Source organism: Dendrobates tinctorius, unplaced genomic scaffold (genome assembly GCF_039654945.1).
Source record: "Dendrobates tinctorius isolate UK_male_01 unplaced genomic scaffold, ASM3965494v1 ptg000303l, whole genome shotgun sequence".
In the NCBI taxonomy this organism is placed as follows: domain Eukaryota; kingdom Metazoa; phylum Chordata; class Amphibia; order Anura; family Dendrobatidae; genus Dendrobates; species Dendrobates tinctorius.
The window spans coordinates 677,696-705,000 of NW_027361970.1; the positions used below are offsets into that span (position 1 = coordinate 677,696).

Below are 27,305 nucleotides of genomic sequence, written 5' to 3' on the forward strand. Positions count from 1 at the left end.
CTCCTTTGCCCCCCCTTCACCGTATCCGCGCCACCTCTCCCTGGTAAACTGCATTCAGATAATACGCAAAATCATTTTCCTCCCCAATTTGGCTGGAACAAGTGCATCTTATAATCCAAAATAATACAGTATCTCTTCTGTTTTATAGCTTGTTGCCTTGGAGCCGGGCCACTGCTATTAGACAGCAGAACATGCACAGTTGTAATTACTCTTGCAAAACGCTAGTGTTTAGTGCCAATTCCGCATGCGTATTTCCCGCAGCAGAGAGTTGCGGAATTGCCGCGGAGATTTCTGCGGCAATTCCGAATGTGTGCACGTAGCCTACAGTTTGACTTTTTTCCAGGGGATGTCTCTCTCCCCCCCCCCCCCCCCCCCCAATATGAACAACACACATTCATTTAACAAAAAATAAACATTTAAATATATCGGCACACATACTGTGTTCCATCCTATCTCCTGTCCAATTCCTCTAAACTGCAGTTTAGGGACCTTTGCCATCAGTCACATGACCGTGATTTCATCAAAGGTCCTTAAGCAGTCTTAAAGGGAACCTGTGAGCACTTTTGGCCGATATAATATACGGCCACCACCTTTCAGGGCTTATCTACAGCATTCTATAATGCTGTAAATAAGCCCCCAGTCCGACCTGCAAGAGAAGAAAAATAAGTTTTATACTTACGCGGGGGCCTCCCATCTTCATGTGATGCTGTCATCCTGCTTGCTTCATTGCTCCCCGGCATCACGCTCCTTCGCAGGCATACTGACCTGCCCTGTTGAGGGCAGAGTAAAGTACTGCAGTGCGCAGGCGCTGGGCCTCTGACCTTTCCCGCTGCCTGCACACTGCAGTACTTGGCTTTCAACAGGCAGAGAAGTACGCCTGTGCAGGAGCACGACACTAAGGACAACATCGCCTTTAAGACTGATTTAAGGACCTTTGATGACATCATGGTCATGTGACTGATGCCAAAGGTCCCTTAACTGCAGGAGGTGACAGGTTCCCTTTAACCACAGAATAGAAATGCTGGGGGCCCCTAAGAGTTGGGGCTGTAACAAATGCCCTCCATGGTGACCTCCACCCCCACCTCCCTTTCCAATGCTGGTCCTGACTAAAACTATGGCTTATTCTTGGATTAAGGCTTATATTTCAAGTATACTCCAAAAACCCTGTAAAATCATGCAAGGGCTTATTTTAGGAGAAAACTGGTATGACTAAATATTTGCCGCCCCTTGACCATTAGATATAGGTAGTATCACAGTAGATCAAGAGGAAACTCTTCTTACAGGGAATCTGGCATGGTATTTTGTTTCACTGTGATTCTTTAGTTAACAGAAATGTCCACTACAAATTGACAGGATTTGGGGTAAGTTAATAAAAAGATGCTTTTGTATTTCCATTCTAACTTTTTTGTTTCCCTTTCCTTTTAGGTTGCTTTGACAAAAATCGTGTCAAATCCACATCTGAGGGCATTTTTTTAATATATATATAAATAAAGTTGATTTGGTGCATCAGAACAAGTGACTTCACAGTTCAAAGACTTAACCAAGAACAAGCACTTGTTTGTTGCAATAACAAGGACTCATTTATTGAGCAAGACTTTATCTCTTCATTTGGAAGAGTCTTATAAACTGTTATTACAGTCTCTGGACTGACTTTTGACTTTGAAGCTGCAAAAAACCTTCAAAGGGACAATTTAATAGAAAACAAAATGAGCACCACAAGAACAGAGAACCCTGTTTTAATGGGTCTGTCCAGTCAGAATGGGCAATTGAGGGGCCCAGTGAAGCCTAATCAAGGCCCTGGAAGTGGGGGAATGCAGACACAGCAAATAAGCCAGCTGAAAAACGCCAGCACAATCAATAACGGAAGTCAGCAGCAAGCACAGAGCATGAGCAGCGCTATTAAGTGAGTATCTGTCAGGTACCATAGCTTTCTAAATGTACTGACTGTAAACCTAACCATATTTAGCTGTATATCCCACTAGTTGTAAAGCCACGAACATGGCGGTCCACTCTTCTTGGTCTCCAGGATTTGTGTATATGGAAATACAGGTCTGCATAGGAACTGTAGAAATAAAGGTCTAGAAACATTATGTTAATGCTCAGTAATTTGCACAGAAAATGTTTCAAAATTATGCCTAAGCTAGTTAGTGCCTGTGTTGCCAGACTTCGCAGTACAAAACTGCATACGTACGTACATGTGAAAAATGTTTTGCCTCTTCCTGATTTCTTATTCTTTTGCATGTTTGTCACCCTTAAATGTTTCAGATCACCAAATAAATTTCAATATTATACACAAGTAAACACATAATGGAGTTTTGAAATGAAGGTTTTTATTAAGGGGAAAAGAAATCCTAACCTACAGGGTTCTGTGTGAAATTGATTGCCCCCTAAACCTATTAAATGGTTGGGCTGCCCTTGGCAGCAAGTGCAATCAAGCGTTTGCGATAATTGGCCATGAGTCTTTTACAACGCTCTGAAGGACTTTAGGCCCACTCATCTCTGCAGAACTGTTACGCTAAGGCTGAGTTCACACGTGGCGTTTTTTTCGAGTTTCCGCAGTGGGTTTTAACCGCGCGACTTTGCCGCGAAAACGCAAAAAATAAGCATCCCATGCATTCCTATGGGATTCCGCAATGCTGTGTTAATGCTGCGGTTTTTACCGCGGCGGAATCGCACCCATAGGAATGCATTGTTCCGCTTACTTCCCGCATGTGGCTGTGCACACCATGCGGAAAGTAAGCAGAACATTTGCTGATGGTACCCACGGTCCGGAGGAGAGGAGACTGTCCTCCGGGCTTTGGGTACCATATCCCTGTAAAAAATAGAATTTAAAAATAAAAAATATTGTTATTCTCACCCTCCGACGTCCCGCACAGTCTTCCTGCTTCTCTTCACGCTCTCGTTCCCAGTAGTCCTTTGAGAAAATGCCCGCGATGGCGTCCGTTCTCGCGGGATCGCGAAGTATCGCGGTCATTCGCGCGACATCATCGCGAATTACCGCGAGACATCGCGATCCCGCGAGAACGGACGTCACCGCGGGCATTTTCGCAAAGGATTACTGGGAACGGATGCGCGGGACGTCGGAAGGTAAGAATAACACCATTTTTTTTTTTTTACATTTTTATGCTGCATAGGCGGCCTCAGTAGTAAAAAGTTGGTCACACTCGTCAAACACTGTTTGACGAGTGTGACCAACCTGTCAATCAGTTCTCCAAGCGATGCTACAGATCGCTTGGAAAACGCTAGCATTTTGCAAGCTAAATACGCTTCCAAAATGCTAGTTTTTCCGCGGGAATTTAAAATGCGATTTTTCCCGCGGACTGGAATTCTCGCGGTAATTTCCGCGAGAGTTCCGGTACGTGTGCACTTATAATTCAGCTACGTTGGAGTCTTTCCGAGTATGAGCCGCCTTTTTAAAGTCATGCCACAGCTTCTCAGTTAAGGTCAGGACTTTGACTAGACAGGCCATTCAAGCCTTAATTTTGTTTTTCGTAAGCCTTTCATAGGTGGACTTGCTGAAGTTTCATGGATTATTGTCCTGCTGCATAAGTGGGGTTCCAGCGAACCTGTCACCTGTTTTGGCTGCTATAAGGCTACTTTCACACTAGCGTTTCCTGGTGCTCCGGAGGGATGCGCACGGCCACCATGAAGCTCCGCCCACGGGCACATCTCCTCTGGTCAGCTCCGCCTATGGGCGCATGATGCTGCGACCTGCATACCCTAATAACCAAAATACAACACGGTGCGCAGGATGGCGCACCGTCAAAAGGACGCATGCGCCAGCAAACGCATACCTGCGCACGGACTGCGTACCCAATGCTAAAGATGGGGTACACAGGTCGCATGCAGCATCATGCGCCCATAGGCGGAGCTGACCAGAGGAGGTGTGGCCGTGGGCAGAGCTTCATGGCGGCCATGCGCATCCCTCCGCAGCTCCAGGAAACGCTAGTGTGAAAGTAGCTTAAGATGCGGCCACTGGCATTAATGCTTTAGATAAGCCCCCCATCCAACCTGAAAGAAAAGAAAAATAAGTTTTATTATACTCACCTGGGGGGGGGGAGAATCAATCCGCCCTCCTGCTTGCTTCATCGCTCCCTGGCATCGTGCTCCTTTGCAGGCATACTAATCTGAGGGCAGAGCAAAGTACTGCCAGTGCGCAGGTGATGGTCCTCTGACATTTCCCGGCGCCAGTCCGCTGCAGTACTTTGCTCTGCCCTCAACAGGGCAGAGAAGTATGCCTGTGCAGGAGCACAACGCTAGGGACCTTGACACAAGCAGGATGGCGGCGATCATAAGATGATGGGAGGCGCCAGACCCAGACCTGCGACACCCATCGGACTGGACCGCACCGGACATGCCCCCATAGAATGAAAGGCAGTGGCTTCATCTTATAGCGGCCAAAAGAGCTGACAGGTTCCCTTTTAGCTTGGCAGTATCCATTTTCCCCTCACCATATTGGGAAGATTGGCAAAGCGCCAGAATTGGCGCTCCAATAGATGCGCTTTTTCTGGGGCGGCTGTTATTTTTAGGCTGGGGGGAGGGGGCAATATCAACGGCTCCTTAGCAGCCTGAGAATACCAGCCCCGAGAGCTGCCTGCTTTAGCTTGGCTGATTGATAACAATAAGAGTGGGCACCATGCGTGGTTTTTTTTTTTTTTTTTTTTTAACCATATTTTTCGGCTAATAAGACACACCCCAAATATTGAGAAAAATAGGAATTTTTTTTTTTTTTATAAAATGGTGGTGCTTCTTATAATCCATGCATCTTATTGTTTACCAGGGATGTTGGCTGCAGTGAAGCCTATCCGGTGCTGCTGGGGGCTCTCACGACATTTTGTGAAAAGCCAGACCCCCCGCAGTTATGCGGTGGATTCTGGGTAAAATGGCGGCGCATGCGCAGATGGAGATCTTGGCATAAAGATCTAGGGAGATGAGATCTCAGCGAGCCCCCGCAGCAGCATCGGTGACTCCACCCCGCAGCCCAGCCTGGTATCGGTAAGGTATATTCACATTATAAGACGCGCCCCCATTTCTCCCAACCAAAAATGTGCGTCTTATAATCTGGAAAATACGGTATATTATTTTTTAAAAAAGTGTTTGGACCCCTCTGTTCTTAAAGGAATCCTGTCAGCAGAATTATGCATAGTAACCTACAGTGTCAAGTTGGCTCTGTTATACTGAATAAAATGATACCTTGGTTGATGAAATCAGTCTTGTGGCCGTTTCTTATTTTCAGTTTTGTGTTAATGATATGCTCGTGTTCTAAGGTGGGGTTCATGTATGTGGTGCTGTGATTAAGTATTTGTAATGCAGACTGCTGACGGGTCACAGATCACTCACTGATCTGCCCCTAGTTTGCATAATTAATACCATCCCATACTGAATAAAGAAGAAGAAAAAAAAAAAAAAAAATCTGCAGGTACATGCCGGCCGTGGCAGCATAATCGCATGGTTTTTGTGCACTTAATCACTTTTGCTCTTCACTACTCGTGGGTAATTTTTGCTCGGCCAGCCACTACTGGAAATGCTTACCACTGTTCCATGTTTTTGCTATTTGTGAATAATCACTCAAGTTCGCTGGAGTCCCAAAGCTTTAGAAATGGCTTTATAACCTTTTCCACACTGATAGATTAAAATTACTAGTTTTCATTTGTTCCAGTATTTCCCTGGCATGTCTACCCTTTGAGGATCTTTTTAGTTTATCACTGTCAGACAGGTCCTATTTAACCCCTTTCTGACATTGGGCGTAATAGTACGCCGATATCGGACTCGCTTCCCTCCCTTTGATGTGGGCTCCGGCGGTGAGCCTGCATCTTTACCGGTACATGTCAGGTGTTTGCAACAGGCCTTTGACAGCTGCGGGTGGAATCACGATCCACCTGTGGCTATTAACCAGTTAAATGCCGCTGTCAAACACTGACAGCGACATTTAACATGCGATTCCGACGATCGCGCCGGAAAACCGCCCACCAGTGATCGCAGGTCACCGGTGGGTTGGTATGACAACCAGAGGTCTCGTGGAGACCACTATGGTTTTCAGTGCCAGATTGCTATGAGCGATGCCTGGTGGTCGGCGCTCATGGCAAGTCAGCAATTCTGCTACATACAGATGATCTGTTCATCGCCTGTTCATAGCAGAGCCGATCAGGTTATGGCAGCTTCTAGTCTCCCATGGAGACTAGTGAAGCATGCCGAATGTGTAAAAATGAGAAAAATAGTATTAAGTGTCAGCTCTGCATGCAAAAAATAAGCCCTCACCCAACCCGAGATCATGAAAAATGGAGATGCTACAAAGTTTGGAATTTTTTTTCACCACTTAGATAAAGAACCTACACATGTTTGTTGTCTGAACTTGTAATGACCTGGAGAATCATAATGGCAGGTCAGTTTTTGCATTTGCATTTTTTGCAATTTCGCCGCACTTGGGATTTTTTCCCCGTTTTGAGTACACAATATGGTAAAACCAATGGTGTGGTTCAAAAGTACAACTCGTCCCGCAAAAAACAAGCCTTTACATGGCCATATTGACGGGAAAAAAAAGTTATGGCTCTGGGAAGAAGGGGAGCAAAAACGAAAACTCAAATGAAAATACCTCCGGGGGGTTGTGATTTCTTGATTTAAAACGGGTGTGGCAGTTATCATGCCTGTTTATAGCTAGGGAATTTGCACTCTACAAAGATTTGATAAACCACAGTTAATTTGTTTTGGGGGGGTGGGCAGCAATCACTTTCACGCATGTTTAAAAAAAAAAAACTGACCGTCACATCCAAACATAAACTAAGCGTGAACAGGTGCTTACCTAGTCACCAAGTCATATACACTCAAACAGGTACACATGGATTGGCCAATTTATGCACTGCTTATTCTCAATTTTTCATATTTCTAATGCAGTAATGCAATTCAATTTTCATATTTCATATTTGCATGCTATGGTGCTACAGAGTGCTGCCTTATTTGAATTTCTCACACAGGGTTGTGTAGGTTTGGATTTCTTTTTCCCTTAATGAAGACCTTCATTTGAAAAGTGTATTTTGTTTGTTTATCTTTTGTTTAATATTGAAAGTGATCTGGAGATCTGAAACATTTAAGTGTGACAAACATAAGAGAAAATCGTGAAGGGGCAAATACTCTCACACAGCCGTGTGTATATACATTACTCCTGGCTTACTGAAAATAGGTGTCTGGTTAAATATAAAACCGTCATCTCTATATATTTATATATATATATATATATATATATATATATATATATATATATATATATATATATATATATATATATATATATATATATTATATTTGTGTCACCAACCAATCATGAAGCATCTTTCATTTCACCAGAGCTGTCTAAAAGATGAGCTGTGATTGGTTGCTGTGATCAACAGTTTTCCCTCTCCAGAAAACACCTCAGCAGACACTGACATGGTAGGAGAAATCTAGCATTCCCGTAAATATAAGCTCCCAGCCATTGTCTGCCCCCCCAAAAAGGAGCAGAGAGCACATGACAGAAATTAATCACCCCTTCCGTGCCCATATAAACATCACATCCTCCATCCAATAGGCGCATCTTCCCTCTTAAAGGGATCCCCAGTATGGAAGTTAGGGCAATTCCACTCAGCGCTCTGGTTCTGACCCCAGACCTCTCTTAAAGGGATCCCCAGTATGGAAGTGAAGGCAAATCCACTTTGCGCTTTGGTACTGACCCCAGGTATGGAAGTTAGGGTAAATCCCTCAGCGCTCTGGTTCTGACCCCAGGCTGACGGGATGATGTGGGACATTAGGGGTAGTAGTCCGGTGGCTCTGGCTGACTGGACAATGTGGGATATTAGGGGTAGTAGTCCGGTGGCTCTGGCTGACTGGACAATGTGGGATATTAGGGGTAGTAGTCCGGTGGCTCTGGCTGACTGGACAATGTGGGATATTAGGGGTAGTAGTCCGGTGGCTCTGGCTGATGGGACGATGTGGGATATTAGGGGTAGTAGTCCAGTAGCTCTGGCTGATGGGATGATGTGGGATATTATAGTAAAAATGGCTATGCTAAGTGGGCGGGGCTATACACTCAGAGGTATGTGTGTGTGTGTGTATGTATATATATATATATATATATATATATATATATATATATATATATATATATAGTGTATGTGCATATATATATATATATATATTCTCTCTCATAATTTGTTATAACTAACTGTAGGTAGTTACTATGCCCGGGCAGCGCCGGGCTCTTCAGCTAGTTTATGTATATAAAAATATCTTTTTTTTTTTTTTTTCTGTCGAATATGTATAATATTGGTATTAAATGGATGGTCCAGGATTACATTTTATTTGCACATATGGTGGCATTTGCCTTCTTAACACCTGATCACAAAGTGCCATGGCATGGAGCGGACTTGTGGTTCTGAGCCTGCAGCATACCTGGGAGATGACTGCTCAGATTTGTTATGTAACCATTTAAATACTCTATTACTGACAAGGCCATTTAAATTTCCACACTCGCTGTTTTTTGTGGTCTACAGCTCCAATCAGCCTCCCATGATCTTGACATAGCAGCTGGGGAGCTTGATTAAGGTGATATGGCTGCCATTTTAGTCTTCCTATGAAGCTGAATCAGTGGATGGGCTTTGAAGAAGCTAATTTAACTGTATACTGCAATAGAATGGCATTGTGGAAAAAAAAAAAACTAATCGGATGATTGCAGGTTCAAGTCCCTAAAAAGACTAAAAGCCTAACTTTTTTTTAAAAAAATCTGAATTCAAACGGCCACCTTAATCTAAAAATAAAAAATCTGTAAGAAGTGCAGTGTAATCAAATTTCGTAACGCTTATAGAGATTTAGAAATTCAAATGCCAGAATTGTCGTTTCAATTTCTGCACCTTATTAAAAGAAAATGCATTAAAAGCGGTCAAATCGTTTTGTTCCCTAAATTTTATCTGTACCAACAGCTTGCCACACAATACAAGTCTTAAGACAGTGGCTGAAAAATAAGTTGGATATCATAAAATATACAGATTGCCCCCTTTTTCCAGTACATTAGATGGTAAAAATGAGCTGCTTGACTATAAACAAGTGTCATACAGCCATGCTGACAAAGTCATAGCTCTTAAACAATTTTTCACTTCTGCACTTCCATTTTTTATTTTTCTCCCCCAAACATGAAAAAATAACTGATAGGAAAACGTTGAAAACCATTGAGTGACTGTATAATCCTTTTGATAAAAAAAAAGGACACGGTCTGATCTCATCAGAGATATATTAGTCCATATTGTTTTTAATTGTGAAATTTGGGGACGGATCCACTTAAAACATCAGTGAACATTAAAAAAAACTAAATGTATGTTTTTCTTTTGTAGACCTGGTGATGACTGGAAGAAGACATTAAAACTCCCACCAAAAGATCTTCGAATAAAGACTTCAGTAAGATTTTTTTTTTTTTTTTTTCTTCCCTCCACTAATGTTTGTATCATGAAACTGGATTGTTCATGTTTTTTCTGGATTTGTATTGTAATATAGGATGTGTTCCCATTACTAGCACAAGTAACCTACATAAATAACACGTGTACAGTTGTCCACCAAATTGCTATTAATCAATTTTCTTTGTGGACACAATTTTTTCCTTTAACCCCTTCACTGCCTTTGACTTGTATGTACATCAAAGGTCGTATTCCTGCCTTTGATGTGGGCTCGCACTCTGAGCCTGCATCTTTCCATGCACATGATGCCCAGTTTCATCAGCAATCAAGTGCCTTTAACAGCTGCGGATGGATCAGAGCTCCTCTTGTGGCTATCAACCAGTTAAATCCTGCTGTCGCTCACTGACAGCGGTATTTAACACGTGCTTGCCAGAAGCGTATCTTAAATCCCACCCATTGGCGCCTGTCATATGATCGGGGGGTGCAAATAGGTTGTCATAACATATGGCGGTGTGCATAAGACCCCAAAAAATGAAAACAATAGACATTTAGGTCAGAAGTGTACAGTTTATCAGAATATAAAATAAGTTAATCTGATCAGTAAGCTGAGTAATAAAAAGAAAATCGGAACTCCAGAATTAATGTTTTTGTTTTTTTTGGCCGCCGCAATATTGGGCGATTAAAGAGTCATATCTATCCTAAATGGTACATATAAAAATGCCAGTTCAAGGTGCATAAAATAAGCAATCGCCCAGGCGCACCCCCCCAAAAAAAAAAGAAAAAAAAAAAAGAAAATGCAAGGAAAAACAATATATTTTTTTTTTTTAACAGATTTCTGAAAAAATGTTTTCATCACTTAAATAAAAAAACAAACATGTTTTGCATCTACGTACTTGTACAGATCTGGAGAATCCTACTGCCAGGTCAGTTGTACCATATAGTGAACATGGTAATTAAAAGTACAACATGGGAATTGCATTTTTTTTTTTTTTTTTTTTTTTGCAATTTCACCATTTTTACCAGTTTTCCAGAACACTATGTTAAAAGCAATGATGACCTTCAAAAGTACAGCGCATCCCGCATAAAACAAGCCCTCATATGGCTATGGGGATGGAGAATTAAGTTATGGCTCTTGGAATATGGGAAAGACGAAAAAAGCTGATCGAGAGGTAGTGAAGGGGTTAACAAAATGTAAAACCTGAAGAGGAAATGGTTTTGAATAAATTCCTCTTGGTGATCAGACTTTCATGTTTCCAGGATGTCACCTCCACAAAAGGCAATGAGTTTGAAGATTACTGTTTAAAACGAGAGCTGCTCATGGGGATTTTTGAAATGGGATGGGAGAAGCCGTCCCCAATTCAGGTTAGTAAAATAGAGGCAAACCAGGCTTGACAAATGCCAAAAACAAACGTCTTCATCAATTGCTTTATTTTTTTAACAGGAGGAAAGCATTCCCATTGCATTGTCTGGTAGGGATATATTGGCTAGAGCAAAAAATGGAACTGGCAAGAGTGGAGCCTACCTCATTCCCTTACTTGAACGGCTAGACCTAAAGAAGGACTGCATACAAGGTTAGTATTGCCCACCTTTTTAAAGGGACTGTTCCCTTTCAAAAAAACACGAAAACACGTTTTCCGATATGTACAGTGCCTGGTGTAAAAAGAAAACCTATGCTTTACTTGTCTTCCCGGGTTCAGTGCCACGTCTCTGGTGCCTTGTTCTCCATTGTTTAGCTGCGGTGGTGACATCGCACCAACATCATTTCAACCAATTGCAGAGTTCAGGGGCTTGTGCTATCTACATACACGTGCAGAGCCAGTGATCTAAGTGGCTGCAGTGATGCTCATGAGACAACACCGCTGCAGCAAAATAACAGACTGGGGCAGCATCAGAGACTCTGCGCTGACCCTAAAAGGGGAAGTAAAGCAAAGTTCTCATGAGTGGCTTTGTTTTATTTTTTTTAATTCTATGTATCAGTGGGGACAATCTTTTTTAAATGACTTCTAAATGGAGTTTATCAGTAAAATTAAAATATTCATAAAGAACATTTGTTATTTTCACTAATGCATATATTTTTTTTTTCTTTTGCTTTCCACAGCAATGGTTATTGTACCCACTCGAGAGCTTGCGCTTCAGGTCAGTCAGATCTGCATTCAAGTAAGCAAGCACATGGGAGGGGTTAAAGTTATGGCAACAACCGGAGGCACCAATTTACGAGATGATATAATGAGGCTGGATGATACAGGTAAAATCTATATGCATTTAGGGAAGGCCTATGTGACTATCAAATGAATTTTTCTTAAATGGCTGCATGTTTTTGTAATGCTGCCAGTAAACAGTCAAGAGAAATAACAATCACCATGAGGCATTGCATTATTGCGGACTCATGGGTTAAGCGTGTCTCCATCATTTTGTGGCAGTCTGACATTGGGCAGCAAATGAACAGTTTATTGTGCTATAACATAGGACAGTGGACGGGTGTAGGGACCTAAAGGCCCCGTCTCACTAAGCGACTTACCAGCGATCCCGACACCGATATCAAGGTGTCAGGATCGCTGGTAAGTCGCTATGTGATCGCTGGTGAGCTGTCACACAGACGGCTTCACCAGCGATCAGCACAGCGATGCTGAGCGCCCGGCATCGCTGGCCATCCTGTAAAAAATAGAATCAAAATAAAAAATATAGTTATTCTCACCATCCGATGTCCCGCGCAGTCTTCCGGCCTCTCTCCACGCTCCGGTCCCAGCGATCCTTTGCATGAATGACTGCGAGATGTCACGTTCTCGCGGGATAACAAAGTCTCGCGGTCATTCGTGCAAAGGATCACTGGGACCGGAGCGTGGAGAGAGGCGAGATGGCTGAACGGGACATCGGAAGGTGAGAATAACTATATTTTTTATTTTTTTTATTATTTTTTACACCTGATCGCTGGTCTCCCGCCTGTCACACACAGCGATGCGTGCTGGCCAGCGGGAGACCAGCGACCAAAGAAATGTCCAGAGATTTCTTGCAGCGATCAGCGATACCGGCAGGGGGGCCGCTCGCTGATCGCTGTCACACACAGCAATCTCGCTGGTGAGATCGCTGTTACGTCACAAAAGTTGTGACTCAGCAGCGATCTCGCTACTGAGATTGCTTAGTGAGACGGGGCCTTAACACTTGGACCAATTTCTGATGACTCAACAACTGTGTTAGAGTATTTCCAAAATGGTAGGTCTTTTGGTGGGACGTTCAGTAGGGGGAGGGACATTCAGCATGTGTGTCTACTGCTTATCAAAAATGATCCAAGTGCAACCATGGACTGTCTAATGGGATAGGACAAATTGTGGAAGCCGTGTGTTAGTGTCAGAGCTGTGTGGCATTATGAGGGAACCCTAGACAGCTGGTTTTAAGACAAATGTTATAAAAGCCCTAATCTTAAAAGTTTTAATAGTTCTAATGTAACTTGGGCTTACTCTGTTGCCTAATTGGGGGACACAGAACCTTGGGTGTTATGCTGCTGTCCACTAGGAGGCGACACTATGCATAATCTGAAAAAGATTAACTTTGGCTCCTCCTCTGCAGTATACACCCCTGGACGGCGTCAGCCTTCTCCAGTTTTTGCTTAGTGTCGCAAGGAGGCACACCTTTTTTCTTCCGTTTTTTTCCTTTTTTTCACGGAAATACAGATGAAGAAAAGTGGGTCTCCAGCGAGACTCCCGGCATGGCTCCCTCCTCGGTCCCCTATTAGGGGTACCCGGTTGAGGTGGGTTTTTCCCCATGTCGCTCCCTCCCCAGTCCCTCGGGTCCTGGTTCGAGGTCGAGACCCCCCTCCTTCCTCAACCCCTTTAAGGGGTCTGGGTTGAGGTTGAGGCGAGGATGAAGACCCCCTGACGGTGACAGACGCACCCTCCCTAATCCCCCGCAGGGGGTATTAGGTTGAGACGCCTCAGGTAGGGTCGGAGATCAGGCAGCATTCCGCAGCTTCCAGGGACCCCAGGCCGGCTGAGGGATCCTGTGGGGGCCGGGGGAGGGTGCGGACTGGATGGCACAGCAGAAACAGGACTTTTGATGCGTCCCTGTCTCTGCAGCAGCAGCGGCTCCATAGCCCTTCAGGGGCCCCCCATACAAAAACCGCTACCCCCACCGCTATCCAGTCGACCGTTCTGGGGGGGTCTGGTACAAATCCGCCCCCCCCCCCCCCGGACTACCGCGCCGCTCTGGAGCCCTCCTGGGCATCAGGCTTCAAATTTAGACCGCGGCTTCGGCCTAGCTGAAGCCGCCGCCTTTTCCCCGCCCCCCGGCCCGCCCCCCGGATGACCAAAATGACACACTGGAGTGTCATAGAAGGGGCGGATTGAGGCAGAAAGGGCGCGTTTTTACACAGCCCAGCGCGCCCTTTTCAGCTCTCTGCCCCCTCCTCCCTCTCCTCAGAGCCCCGGTGGCCATTTTTTCTGGATGAGATCCAGGAGAGAAGCATCACAGCGGTCTCCGGGGGGCACAGAACTTGGATCTGTCGGCGCTGGACCTAGGGGCACACCGGTGGGGTAAGCTCACAGCTGGGTTCTCATTACTCAGCTGTGAATCTATACTTCCTATAAGGCTTTCTGTGGGTTCCCTCTGCGTAGCCACCCCTGTACGATCCCTAATAGCTAGCCTCTGTGCACTATGCCGGGCTCAAGGAAGAGAACCAGGCAGGAATGTTTCTATGCATTCTGCACAGCCTGCAAAGCCACGCTCCCTAGTGGCAGCACGTATCCGCACTGCCGGGACTGCATCCAGAACTCTGGGTCAGAACCCCAGGGAGTCCCTACTGACGCTTCAGTGTCACATGCCACGCCGGAATGGGCAACTCAGATGTCTCAGTCTATGTCACAGTCCATAGACAACCTAACTGCTACATTGCTGCAAGCTCTGCAGAGTCGGGCCCCGGCTATGGACGGTACACAGCAAACGGACAGCTTGTCTCAGGAACATGCTGCTTCCGACTCTCACAGACGTAAGCGGACTCACAGGTCTCGATCACCTGAGTCGCACTATAGCACAAGGTCGTCCCCCTCTAGGGAGAGACAGCGTCATTCCAGATCTCCTGGGCAGTCCCCTGCCACAGACAGACAGTGCAATTTACCACAGGGATCCCCCACCACAGAAGACCCCCGCCCCAGGTCGCCCTCCAGGGATCACCTTAGTGAGGCACAGGATTCGGAGGGCATCTGTGACTCCGACTCAGATAATGAAACGGTCAGGTCCGTGGTACCTTCTCCCCCTAGCAATACAGCGCTAGTTGAGGACATAATTTCTTCTATTCATCGGGTGCTAAAAATCCCAGAGTCGCCCCCGGAAGTCCCAAAACATAGGATTTGCTTCGAAAGTGTTCAAAAACCACCGAAGGTCTTCCCTAATCACGATGAATTTCAGAAAATACTTACCAAACAGTTTGCGCCGCCTGACAAAAAATTCGCTAATCGCAAATATCTGGAAGCGAAGTACCCCTTCCCACAGGAAGACACCAAACAATGGGCAGATCCACCTGAAGTGGACCCTCCGGTTTCTAGGCTAGCAGCGCAGACTTTACTCTCTCTGCCGGATAGCTCAACCCTCAGGGACGCAGCAGACCGGCAAGTAGAACGCATGGCTCGTTCTATTTTCGAAGCGGCAGGCGCCTCTCTGGGCCCTGCGTTTGCTTCAGTTTGGGCAGCCAAGGCCATCCTAGCTTGGGCCAAAAGACTACAGGAGGGTCTTCAGGCTTCAAATCCTGAACTCTCGGACGAAGCGGTCCAGATGGCAGTGGTAGCAGACTACATGATTCATGCAGCCCTGGATTCCGCCAGAGGTGTAGCGGGAATAGCATCAAACGCCATCACGATCCGACGCATCCTCTGGCTGTGAGAATGGAAAGCAGATGCGGCCTCAAAGAAGTCCCTCACGCGACTTCCGTATTCTACTGGTAGACTTTTCGGCGAAAAGTTGGACACCATGATAGCCAATGCCACCGGGGGTAAGAGTACCTCTCTCCCTCAACTGAAACCGAAACGCACGTTTAAACGAAGAAACCAGACGCGATTCCGATCCTTTCGGAATTCCTCGGGCTGGTCCGTTTCGCGCCCAGTGCAAAACCGCAACCGTTCTCCACGCAGAGACAACCCACGGACGCAGCAGCGACCGGACAGGGCTTGGCAGTCGAAAGCAGGCCAAGCGAAACCCAAGGGAGGAAAACCTCAGAATTTCACTTCATCATGACTCGAGACCTCCGGAAGACACCCCACCAGTAGGCGGCCGTCTTTTACTCTTTCAGCAAGTCTGGCTGCCTATTACAGAAGACAGGTGGGTCAGGGAAATAGTGTCTTCCGGATACAAGATAGAGTTCACTTCCGTTCCACCGAACCGGTTCTTCCTTTCTGTTCCTCCAACACCACCAGAAAAGGCTCGTGTCTTCCACCAAGCGGTTTCCTCTCTCCTTCAATCAGGAGTTGTGGTGCCGGTTCCCGCGAACGAGAGATTCCGAGGATTCTACTCAAATTTGTTTGTAGTCCCCAAGAAAGGAGGCGGCGTCCGACCCATACTGGACCTAAAACAGCTCAACAATTACGTACGAGTCCGTCATTTCCGCATGGAGTCCCTCCGGTCCATCATTGCATCCATGGAGCAGGGAGAATTCCTCGCCTCCATAGACATACAGGATGCGTATCTCCACATACCAATTGCTCCCGCCCACCAAAGGTTTCTCAGGTTCGCGGTCAACCAAAACCACTACCAGTTTGTCACCCTTCCGTTCGGACTCGCCACGGCTCCAAGAACGTTCACCAAAGTCATGGCGGCCACCATGGACGTCCTGCACTCAAGAGGCATTCTAGTCGTCCCGTACCTGGACGACCTCCTCGTCAAGTCTCCCACTTTCAAAGACTGCGAGGTCAGTGTCTCAATCACTTTAGACACTCTGAGTCGCCTGGGATGGCTAGTCAACCTACAGAAATCGTCGACCATCCCAACTCGGACTCTAACATTCCTGGGAATGGTATTCGACACCGCCAGGGGCCTGGTGCTCCTTCCCAAGGACAAGACATTGGCCATCCGTCTGGGAGTTCGCACACTCCTTCGCAGTCCTCCTCGATCTCTCCGGTTTGCCATGAGAGTCCTCGGCCGGATGGCAGCAGCAATAGAGGCAGTGCCATTTGCCCAGTTTCACCTCAGGGTCCTTCAACTAGCCATACTCAGATCTTGGGACAGGAACCCCTTCTCCCTCGACAGGGAGTTCAGGTTAACGTCATCAACCAGGAGGTCCCTGCATTGGTGGCTCAAACCAACCTCGCTTACACGAGGGAAGCCATTCCTCTCAGGACAATGGAAGATCCTGACTACCGATGCAAGCCTGACAGGCTGGGGGGCGGTACACCTACATCACAGGGCACAGGGCAAGTGGTCACCGAGGGAAGTGACATTGCCCATCAATGTTCTGGAAATCAGGGCCATTCTCTTGGCACTGAGAGCCTTTCATCACTTGCTTGCAGCCTCGCACTTACGGATACAGTCGGACAATGCCACGGCTGTGGCATACGTGAATCACCAAGGCGGGACCCGCAGCGCCCAGGCGATGAGAGAAGTGGCTCATATCCTCCGCTGGGCGGAAGACACAAGGTCGGTACTTTCTGCGGTACACATTCCGGGTGTAGAAAACTGGGAAGCCGACTACCTCAGCAGGCAAGGAATGGACTCGGGGGAGTGGTCTCTCCATCCCGAGATTTTTTACCAGATCTGTCAACGATGGGGAACCCCGGATGTGGACCTAATGGCATCCCATCTCAATGCCAAGGTTCCCAATTTCATGGCCAGGACACACGACCCGCGGTCGCTCGGAGCGGATGCCCTGGTCCAGGACTGGTCCCAGTTCCGACTCCTGTACATCTTTCCACCCCTCCCCCTAATAGCCAGAGTCGTGAGGAAGGTCAAGCAAGAGGGAGTTCCGACCATCCTCATCGCGCCAGACTGGCCCAGATGTACTTGGTACGCCGACATCGTCCAACTTACGGCAGACGCCCCCTGGCGTCTACCCGACCGCCACGACCTTCTGTCTCAAGGTCCGTTCTTCCACCAGAATTCAGGGGCCCTCAATTTGACGGCATGGCCCTTGAAACCTGGATTCTAACCCAGGCAGGTTTTTCACCGGCAGTCATTGCAACTATGATCAGGGCAAGGAAGCCTGCCTCCGCCAAGCTCTATTATCGTACCTGGAGAGCCTTCTTTTCTTGGTGCGAATCTCATGGACAAGTCCCACTCCCTTATTACCTCCCGAAGGTACTAGGTTTTCTTCAATCGGGCCTAGATGCCAAGCTATCCTTAAGTTCGCTTAAGAGTCAGGTGTCGGCGCTTTCAGTCCTTTTTCAAAAGCGCATTGCTATTAAACCGCAAGTAAGGACTTTCATCCAGGGAGTTTCCCGATTGGTTCCTCCCTACAAACGTCCGCTGGATACGTGGGACCTCAATCTGGTCCTGACAGCATTGCAAGCTCCACCCTTCGAACCTCTTAGAGAAGTTCCACTCTCCATTCTGTCTCAGAAAGTGGTTTTTCTAGTGGCTATCACCTCGTTACGCAGAGCGTCGGAATTGTCAGCACTTTCCTGCAGACGACCTTTCCTAGCCTTTCACCAGGACAAGGTGGTTCTCCGTACGGTACCATCCTTCCTTCCGAAGGTTGTGTCCAACTTTCACCTTAACGAAGAGATTTCACTGCCTTCCCTTTGCCCGGTTCCGGTCCATAGAGTGGAGAAGGCTCTGCATACGCTTGACCTAGTCAGGGCATTGCGGATTTACGTGTCCAGGACTGCACCTTTCCGGAAATCCGATTCCCTCTTCATTCTTACGGAAGGTAGTCGCAAGGGGTTGCCGGCTTCCAAGGCTACCCTTGCCAGGTGGATCAAGTCCACCATACATGAGGCCTACCGACTTAACAGTTCCCCCTCTTCCGGCCGGTATCACGGCACACTCTACACGGGCAGTAGGGGCCTCCTGGGCCATTCGATATCAGGCTTCGGCACAACAAGTGTGCAAGGCGGCCACTTGGACTAGCCTACACACGTTTACGAAACACTACAGTGTTCATACCCAGTCCTCAGCGGATGCGAGCCTGGGTAGACTGGTTCTGCAGGCGGCAGTACCCCAAGTCTAGGGGACTGTCAGCACAATATTCGTCCACTGCTTCCCACCCAGGGACTGCTTTGGGACGTCCCAAGGTTCTGTGTCCCCCAATTAGGCGACAGAGTAAAGGAGATTTTTGTGTACTCACCGTAAAATCTCTTTCTCTTAGCCTTTAATTGGGGGACACAGCTCCCACCCTGTTGCCCTTACGGGCCGTTGTTTCCTGTTGAGTTCTCATATTGTTCTTGAGCTCGTACATAGCAGCCTTCTTACAGGCATGGTTATGTTATTTGGTTACGTTCCTCCTTATGCTTTGGTACAAAACTGGAGAAGGCTGACGCCGTCCAGGGGTGGAGGAGGAGCCAAAGTTAATCTTTTTCAGATTATGCATAGTGTCGCCTCCTAGTGGACAGCAGCATAACACCCAAGGTTCTGTGTCCCCCAATTAAAGGCTAAGAGAAAGAGATTTTACGGTGAGTACACAAAAATCTCCTTTTTCTTTTGCTTTTTGGCAAAATAAGAAACAGCTGTACTTTACTGTTTTGGGTTATACTCAGATATTAAATAAAACCATGGTGAATGAGGAAAACTGGTGGTACCTCTGACCTTTAGGAGCCCTCAGCTGGTTAGATATCAATCACTCTGTTCTGTGGAAGGTGCATGACTGTTATCTGTCACTCCTATAGAAGTGAATGGTACAGTTGTCAAGCATGTACCCTTGTATCTGCATTTACTGTGTAGTTGGATTTCACCATGGTCTTCACACTGGAAACATGTTGTAATTTTCATAGGTTGCTCTAACATTCACTTTTGATTTTACCCTCAGTTCATGTGGTGATCGCTACTCCAGGGAGGATTCTGGATCTTATAAAAAAAGGTGTAGCTAAAGTGGACCACATTCAGATGATAGTTCTGGATGAGGTAATTTCTGTTGTCACTTTCAGTCTTGTCTACAGCCAAATATAGTAGAAACATGATTATTGTCTTCCATTCATTAAGCCTTCATCTTTCTTTTACTTTCACAAATATTTAGGAAGTAGAACTTAGAGGCATTGTCTAAAGCTGAATCTTCAGGAGATCACCATTCCTGGCTTCCTGTTTTTCTAGAGCGGTGTGATCATGAAGTAATTATTCAGACCCAGTGGCATTGTTGTACCACTTTGCTCCCCTGTGCTCCTTTCTCAGGCTGGTAATGGGGGCAGCTTTGCCTCTGCTGCAAAAGGGGAGGTGGTGACTGTCTGGAGCTGCTGCTGTGGCACTTTTAGGCTTTAATGGAGAGAGACTACTCGTGCAGTGTGCTCCTTACCTAGCTAAGGCTAGCTAGTGTTACGGGGCGCAGCGCACGGCCACCGCTAAGCTCCGTCCCCGGCCGCGCCCCCTCCGGTCAGCTGCTCCTCTGATCGCATGACGCTGCATATGCGATCAGCATACCCTATATTTAGCCTTGGGTACACTGGCCGTGCGCTGGTTTGATTTTGCCGGCGCTTGCGCCCTTTTGGTGCTGCGCCGAGTGCACAAAAATGCAACACTGCGTTTTTGTGCGCTCGGCGCAGCGCCAAAAGGGTGCAAGGGCCGGCAAAATCATGCCAGCGTACCCAACGCTAAATATAGGGTATGCTGATTGCATGCAATGAGAGGAGGAGCTATCTGGAAGGGGCGCGGCAGGGGCGGAGCTTAGCGGCGGCCGTGCGCTGCGCCCGGTAACGCTAGTGTGAAACTAGCCTTACTCTTACTTTGGGGTGGCCTCCAACCTAGATGACAAGTTGTACATTATAAAATTAATAATCATTTCAATTCTGTAAAAGCAAATCAATGGTCACAAAAACGGAAGAGTCATTTCAGGCACTAATCAAAGTATTAATTGTGTTCACACAACCTACTCCTCACAAATCTCCTTGCAGGATCTCTTAAGGGTGCTACAGATGCAAAGTGTAAATTAAATGGAACATCAAAGATGAAAAGAATAGCCGCGCTCACCCGATCCTTGTTCAACTTGCGCGTTTATTCCGTCGTTATGGACCCGTAGAAGGACCAGGAAGGCGTGAAACGGCAGTAGTCCGTTAGGTCTTCTATTTCACATCAAAAACTCGCTTAACACATGCACCTCCTCATGTAACTATGCTGTTTCTGTAATGGAATAAATGTACGAGTTGAACAAGGATCGGGTGAGTGCTATTCATCTTTATTTCAAATCAATGGTGGATATATATCACCCGTGCTAGGCTAGACAATATAAGGAGGTCTATGTGTTGGGATAAGATCAGAACGACATACGGTAGGGAAAATAAGTATTTAATACACTGCTGATGTTAGCAAGCTTTCCCACCTGCAAAGAATGTAGTGGTCTGTAATTTTTATTGTGGGTACACTTCTACTGAGAGACAAATCTAAAAAAGACATTATATGCTTTTTACCTAATTTGTGTTTTATTGCATAAAATAAGGATTTGATACAATAAAAAAACAGAACTTAACATTTGGTACATAAACCTTTGCTTGCAATTTCTGATGTCATACGTTTCCTGTAGTTCTTGACAAAGTTTGCACACACTGTAGCAGGGATCTTGGCCCACTCCTTACAGATCTTTCAGGTTGCGGTGCTGTCACTGGGCAACATTGTTTCAGCTCCCTCCAAATATTTTCTATTGGGTCAGGTCTGGAGACTGTCTCTGGTTACTCCAGGACCTTGAAATTCTTCTTACGGAGCCACTACTTGGTTGCTCTGGCTGTGTGTTTTGGGTGCCGGAAGACCCAGCCATGACCCATCTTCAATGCTCATACTGGGGGAAGGAGGTTGCGGGTCTAAGGCTATGTGCCCACGTATGCAGAAAAATTCTGCATGTAAACGCGCATTTTTTCGTGCGTTCTTGCGCAAAAATGCTCGTTTTTATGCGTTTTTCCGCGCGTCCCCAGTCTCATAGAAAATAGCTAAAAACGCGGACTTTTCCGCAAAATTAATGCGCATGCTTCGTTTTTTACCGCGATGTGTTTTTTTTGCGGAAAAACCGCATCAATATGCACAAAGTGCAAAATGTATTAATGAATGGGAGGCTTCTTTTAAGCGATTTTTAAGCGTTTTTGCCGGTAAAAATGCTTAAACGCAAAAAAAACACTTACGTGGGCACACAGCCTAAATCTCATGATGCATGAGCCCATACACCATCCCTTCAATACAGTGAAGTCGTCCTGTCCCCTTTGAAGAAAAGTACGGCCAATGTCATGTTTCCCGGTTTGGATGGTGTTCTAGGTGTTGTACCAGGACCACCTTCTTCCTCCAAACACGGCTAGTGGGGTTGATACCAAAAAGTTCTATTTTGAACTCCTCTGACCATATGACTTTCACCCATACCTCCTCTGGATCATCCAGATGGTCATTGGTGAACTTCAAACAAACCTGGACATGTGCTGGTGTGAGCTGAGAAACCTTGCGTGCCCTGCAGGCTGTTAATCCGTGATGGTGTAGTGTGTTACTAACGGTAGTGTTTGAGACTGTGGTCCCAGGTCTCTTCATGTCATTGACCAGGTCCTCTATGTAGTTCTGGGCTGATTTCTGACCTTTCTCAGAATCCTCTTTACCCCACGATTCAAGATCTTGCATGGAGGCCCAGACTGAGGAAGATTGAGTTTTTGTGTTTTTCTTCCATTTTCTAATTGTTGTGCCAACTGTCACCTTCTCATCAAGCTGCTTGCCTGTAGCCCATCCCAGCCTTGTGCGGGTCTACTATTATGTCCCTGGTGTCCTTGGACAGCTCTTTGGTTTTGGCCATGGTGGCGATGTTGGAGTGCCATTGTGTGTGGACAGGTGTCTTTTATACAGGTACTTATATCAAACGGGTGCAATTACTACCAGGGCTGTGGAGTCGGTAAGCCAAACCAGCTTCTCCGACTCCTCAATTTCCCTTCCACCGACTCCACGACTCCAACATATATTGCTTATATTTAAGTGAAAAATTTATTGTAGTACAATGTGAACATCAGACATTTAATCATTTTTATGATACAATAATCAAGACATTTAGAACATAATAATTTATTGGAATACAACTTTAGAACACAAACTGTAATTAATAGTAAATATGTAATACACTATGTAATATCGAAAATATATATATCTATCTATGTAATAAACTATGTAAGTGTCAAAAAAAGTTTTCAACAAAAACATACTAAATAACATTTGTGCAGTCTATGAATTTGTTCTAACAAATAGAATTGCCTCCATCAGATCTGCCTTCATAGATGACCTAATAATTTTAAGGTCAGAGAACAACCTCTGTACACTAACTTGGATTGGAGGCAAAGCTGTAACCACATGGGCAACATCTCTAACAATTTCCAAGTATAAAAGAATTGCCTCAAGCACAGTCAGTTTTGATGAACAGTTGAATTTTTCTTTGAGAGCAAGTGAAACATTTTGCTGAAATATGGTCAATCTGCTTGCTATAGGAGACGGAGTGAAATCTTTTTCCTTGCAACAATGCTTTGCCTGCTCCATATCATCCAAATACTTGTCAAAGTCAAACTCCTCATCTGATGAGGATGAAGATATGGCAGCAGTAGCACTCAGTACCCAAGTCCTCTTGCGCCTGGCAGTCCTCCTGTAGGCCACTCATCCTAACTGCTACCTCAGTCAGAGCTTCTTTTCCTTTAATAAGCTGTTGATCATCAAGCAATATACGATGACTTGGGTCCACATAAACAGCTGCCAGAAAATTTTTATTTTCCAATAGCTGTGTCTCTCTCCGTTTCATTGAAGCAGAAATGCCATCTGCGATTAAACCTCCTCTTTGGGACAGGCAAAAGAGCAAGTTCTTCCACTCCCTTATGAAAATGCCAGGAGTTAAATCCTCAGCTTGTAATTTTTTAGTCTTGGTAAATAGGTGATTAAGCAATTCCTTCAATTCAGCCACCTGTGTCCATTGACCTTCATTTAGGGTTACCTGAGGGTTCGCCATATCTATAAGAAACTGTTTTAGCCAGGATCAAAAATAGGGGGGGCAGAACCTCATACTGTTCCGCAGAATCTCATACTGCACACCTCAGCTGCTGCAGAACCTCATACTGCACACCCCTACACTTGAAAATAAAGCCTGCACCTTAAGATGTGATGAATGCAGTCTATTTATTCCAACTATCCATTGATGTTGATGTGTTACTGAAGACGAGCAATGCTTGTCCTGGGCGTCCTTTTGGGCAGCTATGAGGTGTACCTGACTGGTGCTAAAAAAAAGTGTTAGTCTGTGTGCTACCCGGCTTTCATTCTTTTTGGTACAGATAAGATATGGATAGACAGATATGGATAAATGAATATATAGAGCAGATTTCTAATCTGCTTTTGCTATTGAAAACGTTATCTATGAGCTCAAAAACCTTTCAGGTGATGCGGTTTTTTAAAAAGCTGATCTGCTTTTACAGCTGAAAAACGTATCCTCAAAAAACGCAGCAAAAACGCTGTGTGTGAATGTAGCCATTTATAGGACATTTCATAACTTTCCCGAATTCCTATGAAAAAATATTCAGCACATTCTGCATTGAACTAGTGTACCCAATTTATTATATATTTTAGGAGTCGGACCATTTTATTCCAACTCCACCAAAATGAACTCTGACTCCACAGCCCTGATTACTACTGGTAATGACTGTAGAGTAGGAGGGCTTCTTATAGAAAAATTAACAGGTCTGTGAGAGACAGAATACTTTTTGGTAGGTGATCAAATACTTATTTCATGCAATAAAATGCAATTTAGTTTAAAAATCATACAATGTGATTTTCTGGATTTTTTTTCAGTCTCTCTCAGGTGGAGTGCACGATAAATTAGACCTCTCCATTCTTTGTAGGTGGGAAAATTTGTAAAATCTGCAGAGTATCACTTATTTTCCCCACTGTATCACATACAGTATTCACAGATTTCAAAGTTTTTATAGGATATGCTATTATAGAATTATATTTGATTGTGTGAGTGATATCGTACTGTATAAAAACTGAGTGCTGTGTGTCTTGCCACACATGCATGGTGGTTCTGCTGTACTCCTTTTCCAGCACATGACCAGTAGCCGGAGGTGGTCTAGTATGGCTGCAGATTTCCATCAGGCCTAGAGAGAAGTTTTAGTTGTTCATGGGTTATGCTTCATCACTCAGATCATGCCGGACATATTTATAAATGTAATGACATAGATTACTAATGTGGTGTAGCGTTAGGGTGAGTGCACACAGTGCGGATTCACCGATTCACCTGTGGATTTGCAGGTAAAGTGACCTGCCGATTTGCCATCGGTTTTCCCCTGCGGTTTGACACCTGGACAATGGAACAGGTGGCAAACCGCTGCGGAATCCGCAGAAAGAATTGACATGCTGCGGATTTAAAACCGCAGCAAATTCGCATGGAAAAACCCGCACCATGGGCACTGCGGTTTTGCAATCCCATTGGCTAACATGGTACTGTACATTACTTGCGGATCCCCAGGGCCAAATCCGCTGCGGATCCGCAGCGTGTGCACATACCCTTAATGTGCTCTCCATGGGGTCAGCAGATGCTCCTATTTTACCCTGTAGGCCACCATGTTGGTTGAAAAGTCTGTGTATCTATTTTGTAGTAGGTATAGATTGTGTAAATCTGTTTTATCATGTAGTGTAACACCACTCATTGTTATACACATGTCCTGCTTTTCTGTTCTTCAAACCAAGTTTTTGTTTTTTCCCCTCATAGGCGGATAAACTGCTTTCTCAAGATTTTGTACAGATAATGGAAGATATAATTATGACGCTACCTAAAAACAGGCAGATTCTTCTTTATTCAGCCACCTTTCCCCTCAGTGTCCAGAAATTTATGGTAGGTTTTGTTCATCTTTGCAGGAAAAATTAAATTTTGAAATGAAATTTCTTGGTGGTGCTGCTCTGTAGTGAGATATTATGTAAGTCCACCAGGTTACAGAAAATCTTCATATTGGATCACAAGACTGCAATTTAATATATACAGCTTGTGTCTGTGCAGCTGCATTTTGACTTTGGCATTTTCTTATTACAGTCCTCTCATTTGCAAAAACCCTATGAAATTAACCTGATGGAGGAGCTTACACTGAAGGGGGTAACGCAGTACTATGCCTATGTGACAGAGAGGCAAAAGGTTCACTGTTTGAATACACTTTTTTCAAGAGTAAGTATCCATGTGCTTTGTCAACCATTGTGATTCCTTTCTTGCCTTAAGATTCATGTAAATTTTCAGAATATTCTGGAGGTGTGAAATGTGCATACTTATAACATAATGGAAAGTACAGTATCTGCATGTTGTAGCTTATTTTGTTTCCTGTTTGCTATGCTTTAGACGCCAGCATAAATCATGCAGAACTGCTGTGTAAGGATTTGTGCAATGTGGTCACACCACACTTTGTATCTAACTAGTGAAAGTTGTGCTTCTATGGCAAAGTTTCTGCTTTTCTTGTGGTATCATGGGTGTGAAGGATGGCTGTGAGGAGCGGTTAGCCTTGGGCTGTCTGTTGGGACATCTTTTAAAAGCTTGTGTTCACATACAATGAACCTGCTCACAGCTGCTGTTCTTGGTGTCACATTGTCGTATAACTGCTTTAGCGACTTGTCGAGGATAGCAGCACTGACATCACAGGAATGGTGTCGCTGCAGTAAGTAATTTATTTAGGGCGCTATGGTGGCTAAGCAGAGGATATCTAGAATATGGTCAACCCATTTAATTTTGCGGGTGAAACTTCGGTTTCCCTTCAAAATGACTTTTGAACAAAAAGTTAAAGGATCCCAGCGTCGTGGGTCTGCTTGGTGTGCACACATTCTGAAGAAAGTTGGCGTGGACAGCCATAGGGTATATAAACCATAACTTGGGGTGTCCTGCTTAAGTTATTTCACCCCCCTCCCCTCAGTCATATATTTACATCTGTCCGGTGTGGATGTGCATTGCTGAGCCCGCTCTATCCCAGGTAGGTGTTAGACAGCCGACACCTGCTTCTTAACGTTGGTGAATGGCCTAAAGAATTGAAATTCCAGTATTACAGGTTTTTGGTAATCATACCTTCCCCTGGAAGGCGTGGATAGGGTTAAATGGAGCCACACAACAAACTGCTGGCACCTTGTACAGTGTGGACCCTGGAACAGTCTGTGACTTCCAGTGTGACACCAGGGCTGTGGGGCCGGAGTCTGTATAAAATGCTGAGTCCCAAAATATATAATTGGGTACAGTAGTACAATGCAAGATGTGCTGTAAAATGTTTTCATAATTCGGGAAAGTTATCAAATGTCCTATAAATGTCTGTTCCTGATCTGAGGCTCGGGGCTTTTAGTGGAGATGAATCTGTGCTGCACTTTATGTACATGATCAGTAGTGACCAGTGCTGTGGACGCTGTCTCAGGGAAATGTTGGGAGTCCGAGATTTGGATTACCAACTCCACAGCCCTAATGGATACAAAGGGCACAGCACATTTACCGGATAGTCATCATAACCATATAGTAATATTGCCAGTGAGCCATGACAAGTGCAGGCTTTATCCACTGAAAGCGAATGATTAACCCCTCAATGACCACAGCTTTTTTTTTTTCGAGTTTTCTATATTTGCTCCCCTTTTTCCAGAGCCATAACTTTTTTTTATTTTTCCGTCATTTTGGCCATGTGAGGGCTTATTTTTTGTGGGGACAAGTTGTACTTTTGAACAACACCATTGGTTTTACCATATCGTGTACTCAAAAATGGGAAAAAAATTCCAAGTGTGGTGAAATAGCAAAAAAAGTGCAATCCCATGCTTGTTTTTTGTTTGGCT

At 45.3% G+C, this 27,305-nt stretch overlaps 1 protein-coding gene across 3 annotated transcripts in view; it reads left to right on the forward strand.

Moving 5' to 3' along the window:
• Positions 1–27,305, forward strand: part of LOC141073477 (probable ATP-dependent RNA helicase ddx6) — a 55,052-nt gene that overhangs the window by 17,720 nt on the left and 10,027 nt on the right. For all 3 annotated transcript variants that reach the window (XM_073560712.1, XM_073560710.1, XM_073560711.1), the window contains exons 2-9: positions 1,426–1,903; positions 9,357–9,420; positions 10,674–10,778; positions 10,858–10,987; positions 11,515–11,661; positions 19,354–19,448; positions 25,234–25,356; positions 25,552–25,680. In XM_073560712.1, coding sequence (XP_073416813.1) covers positions 1,707–1,903; positions 9,357–9,420; positions 10,674–10,778; positions 10,858–10,987; positions 11,515–11,661; positions 19,354–19,448; positions 25,234–25,356; positions 25,552–25,680 — 990 coding nt within the window. In that variant the 5' untranslated portion in view covers positions 1,426–1,706. The remainder of the gene's footprint in view (positions 1–1,425; positions 1,904–9,356; positions 9,421–10,673; positions 10,779–10,857; positions 10,988–11,514; positions 11,662–19,353; positions 19,449–25,233; positions 25,357–25,551; positions 25,681–27,305) is intronic.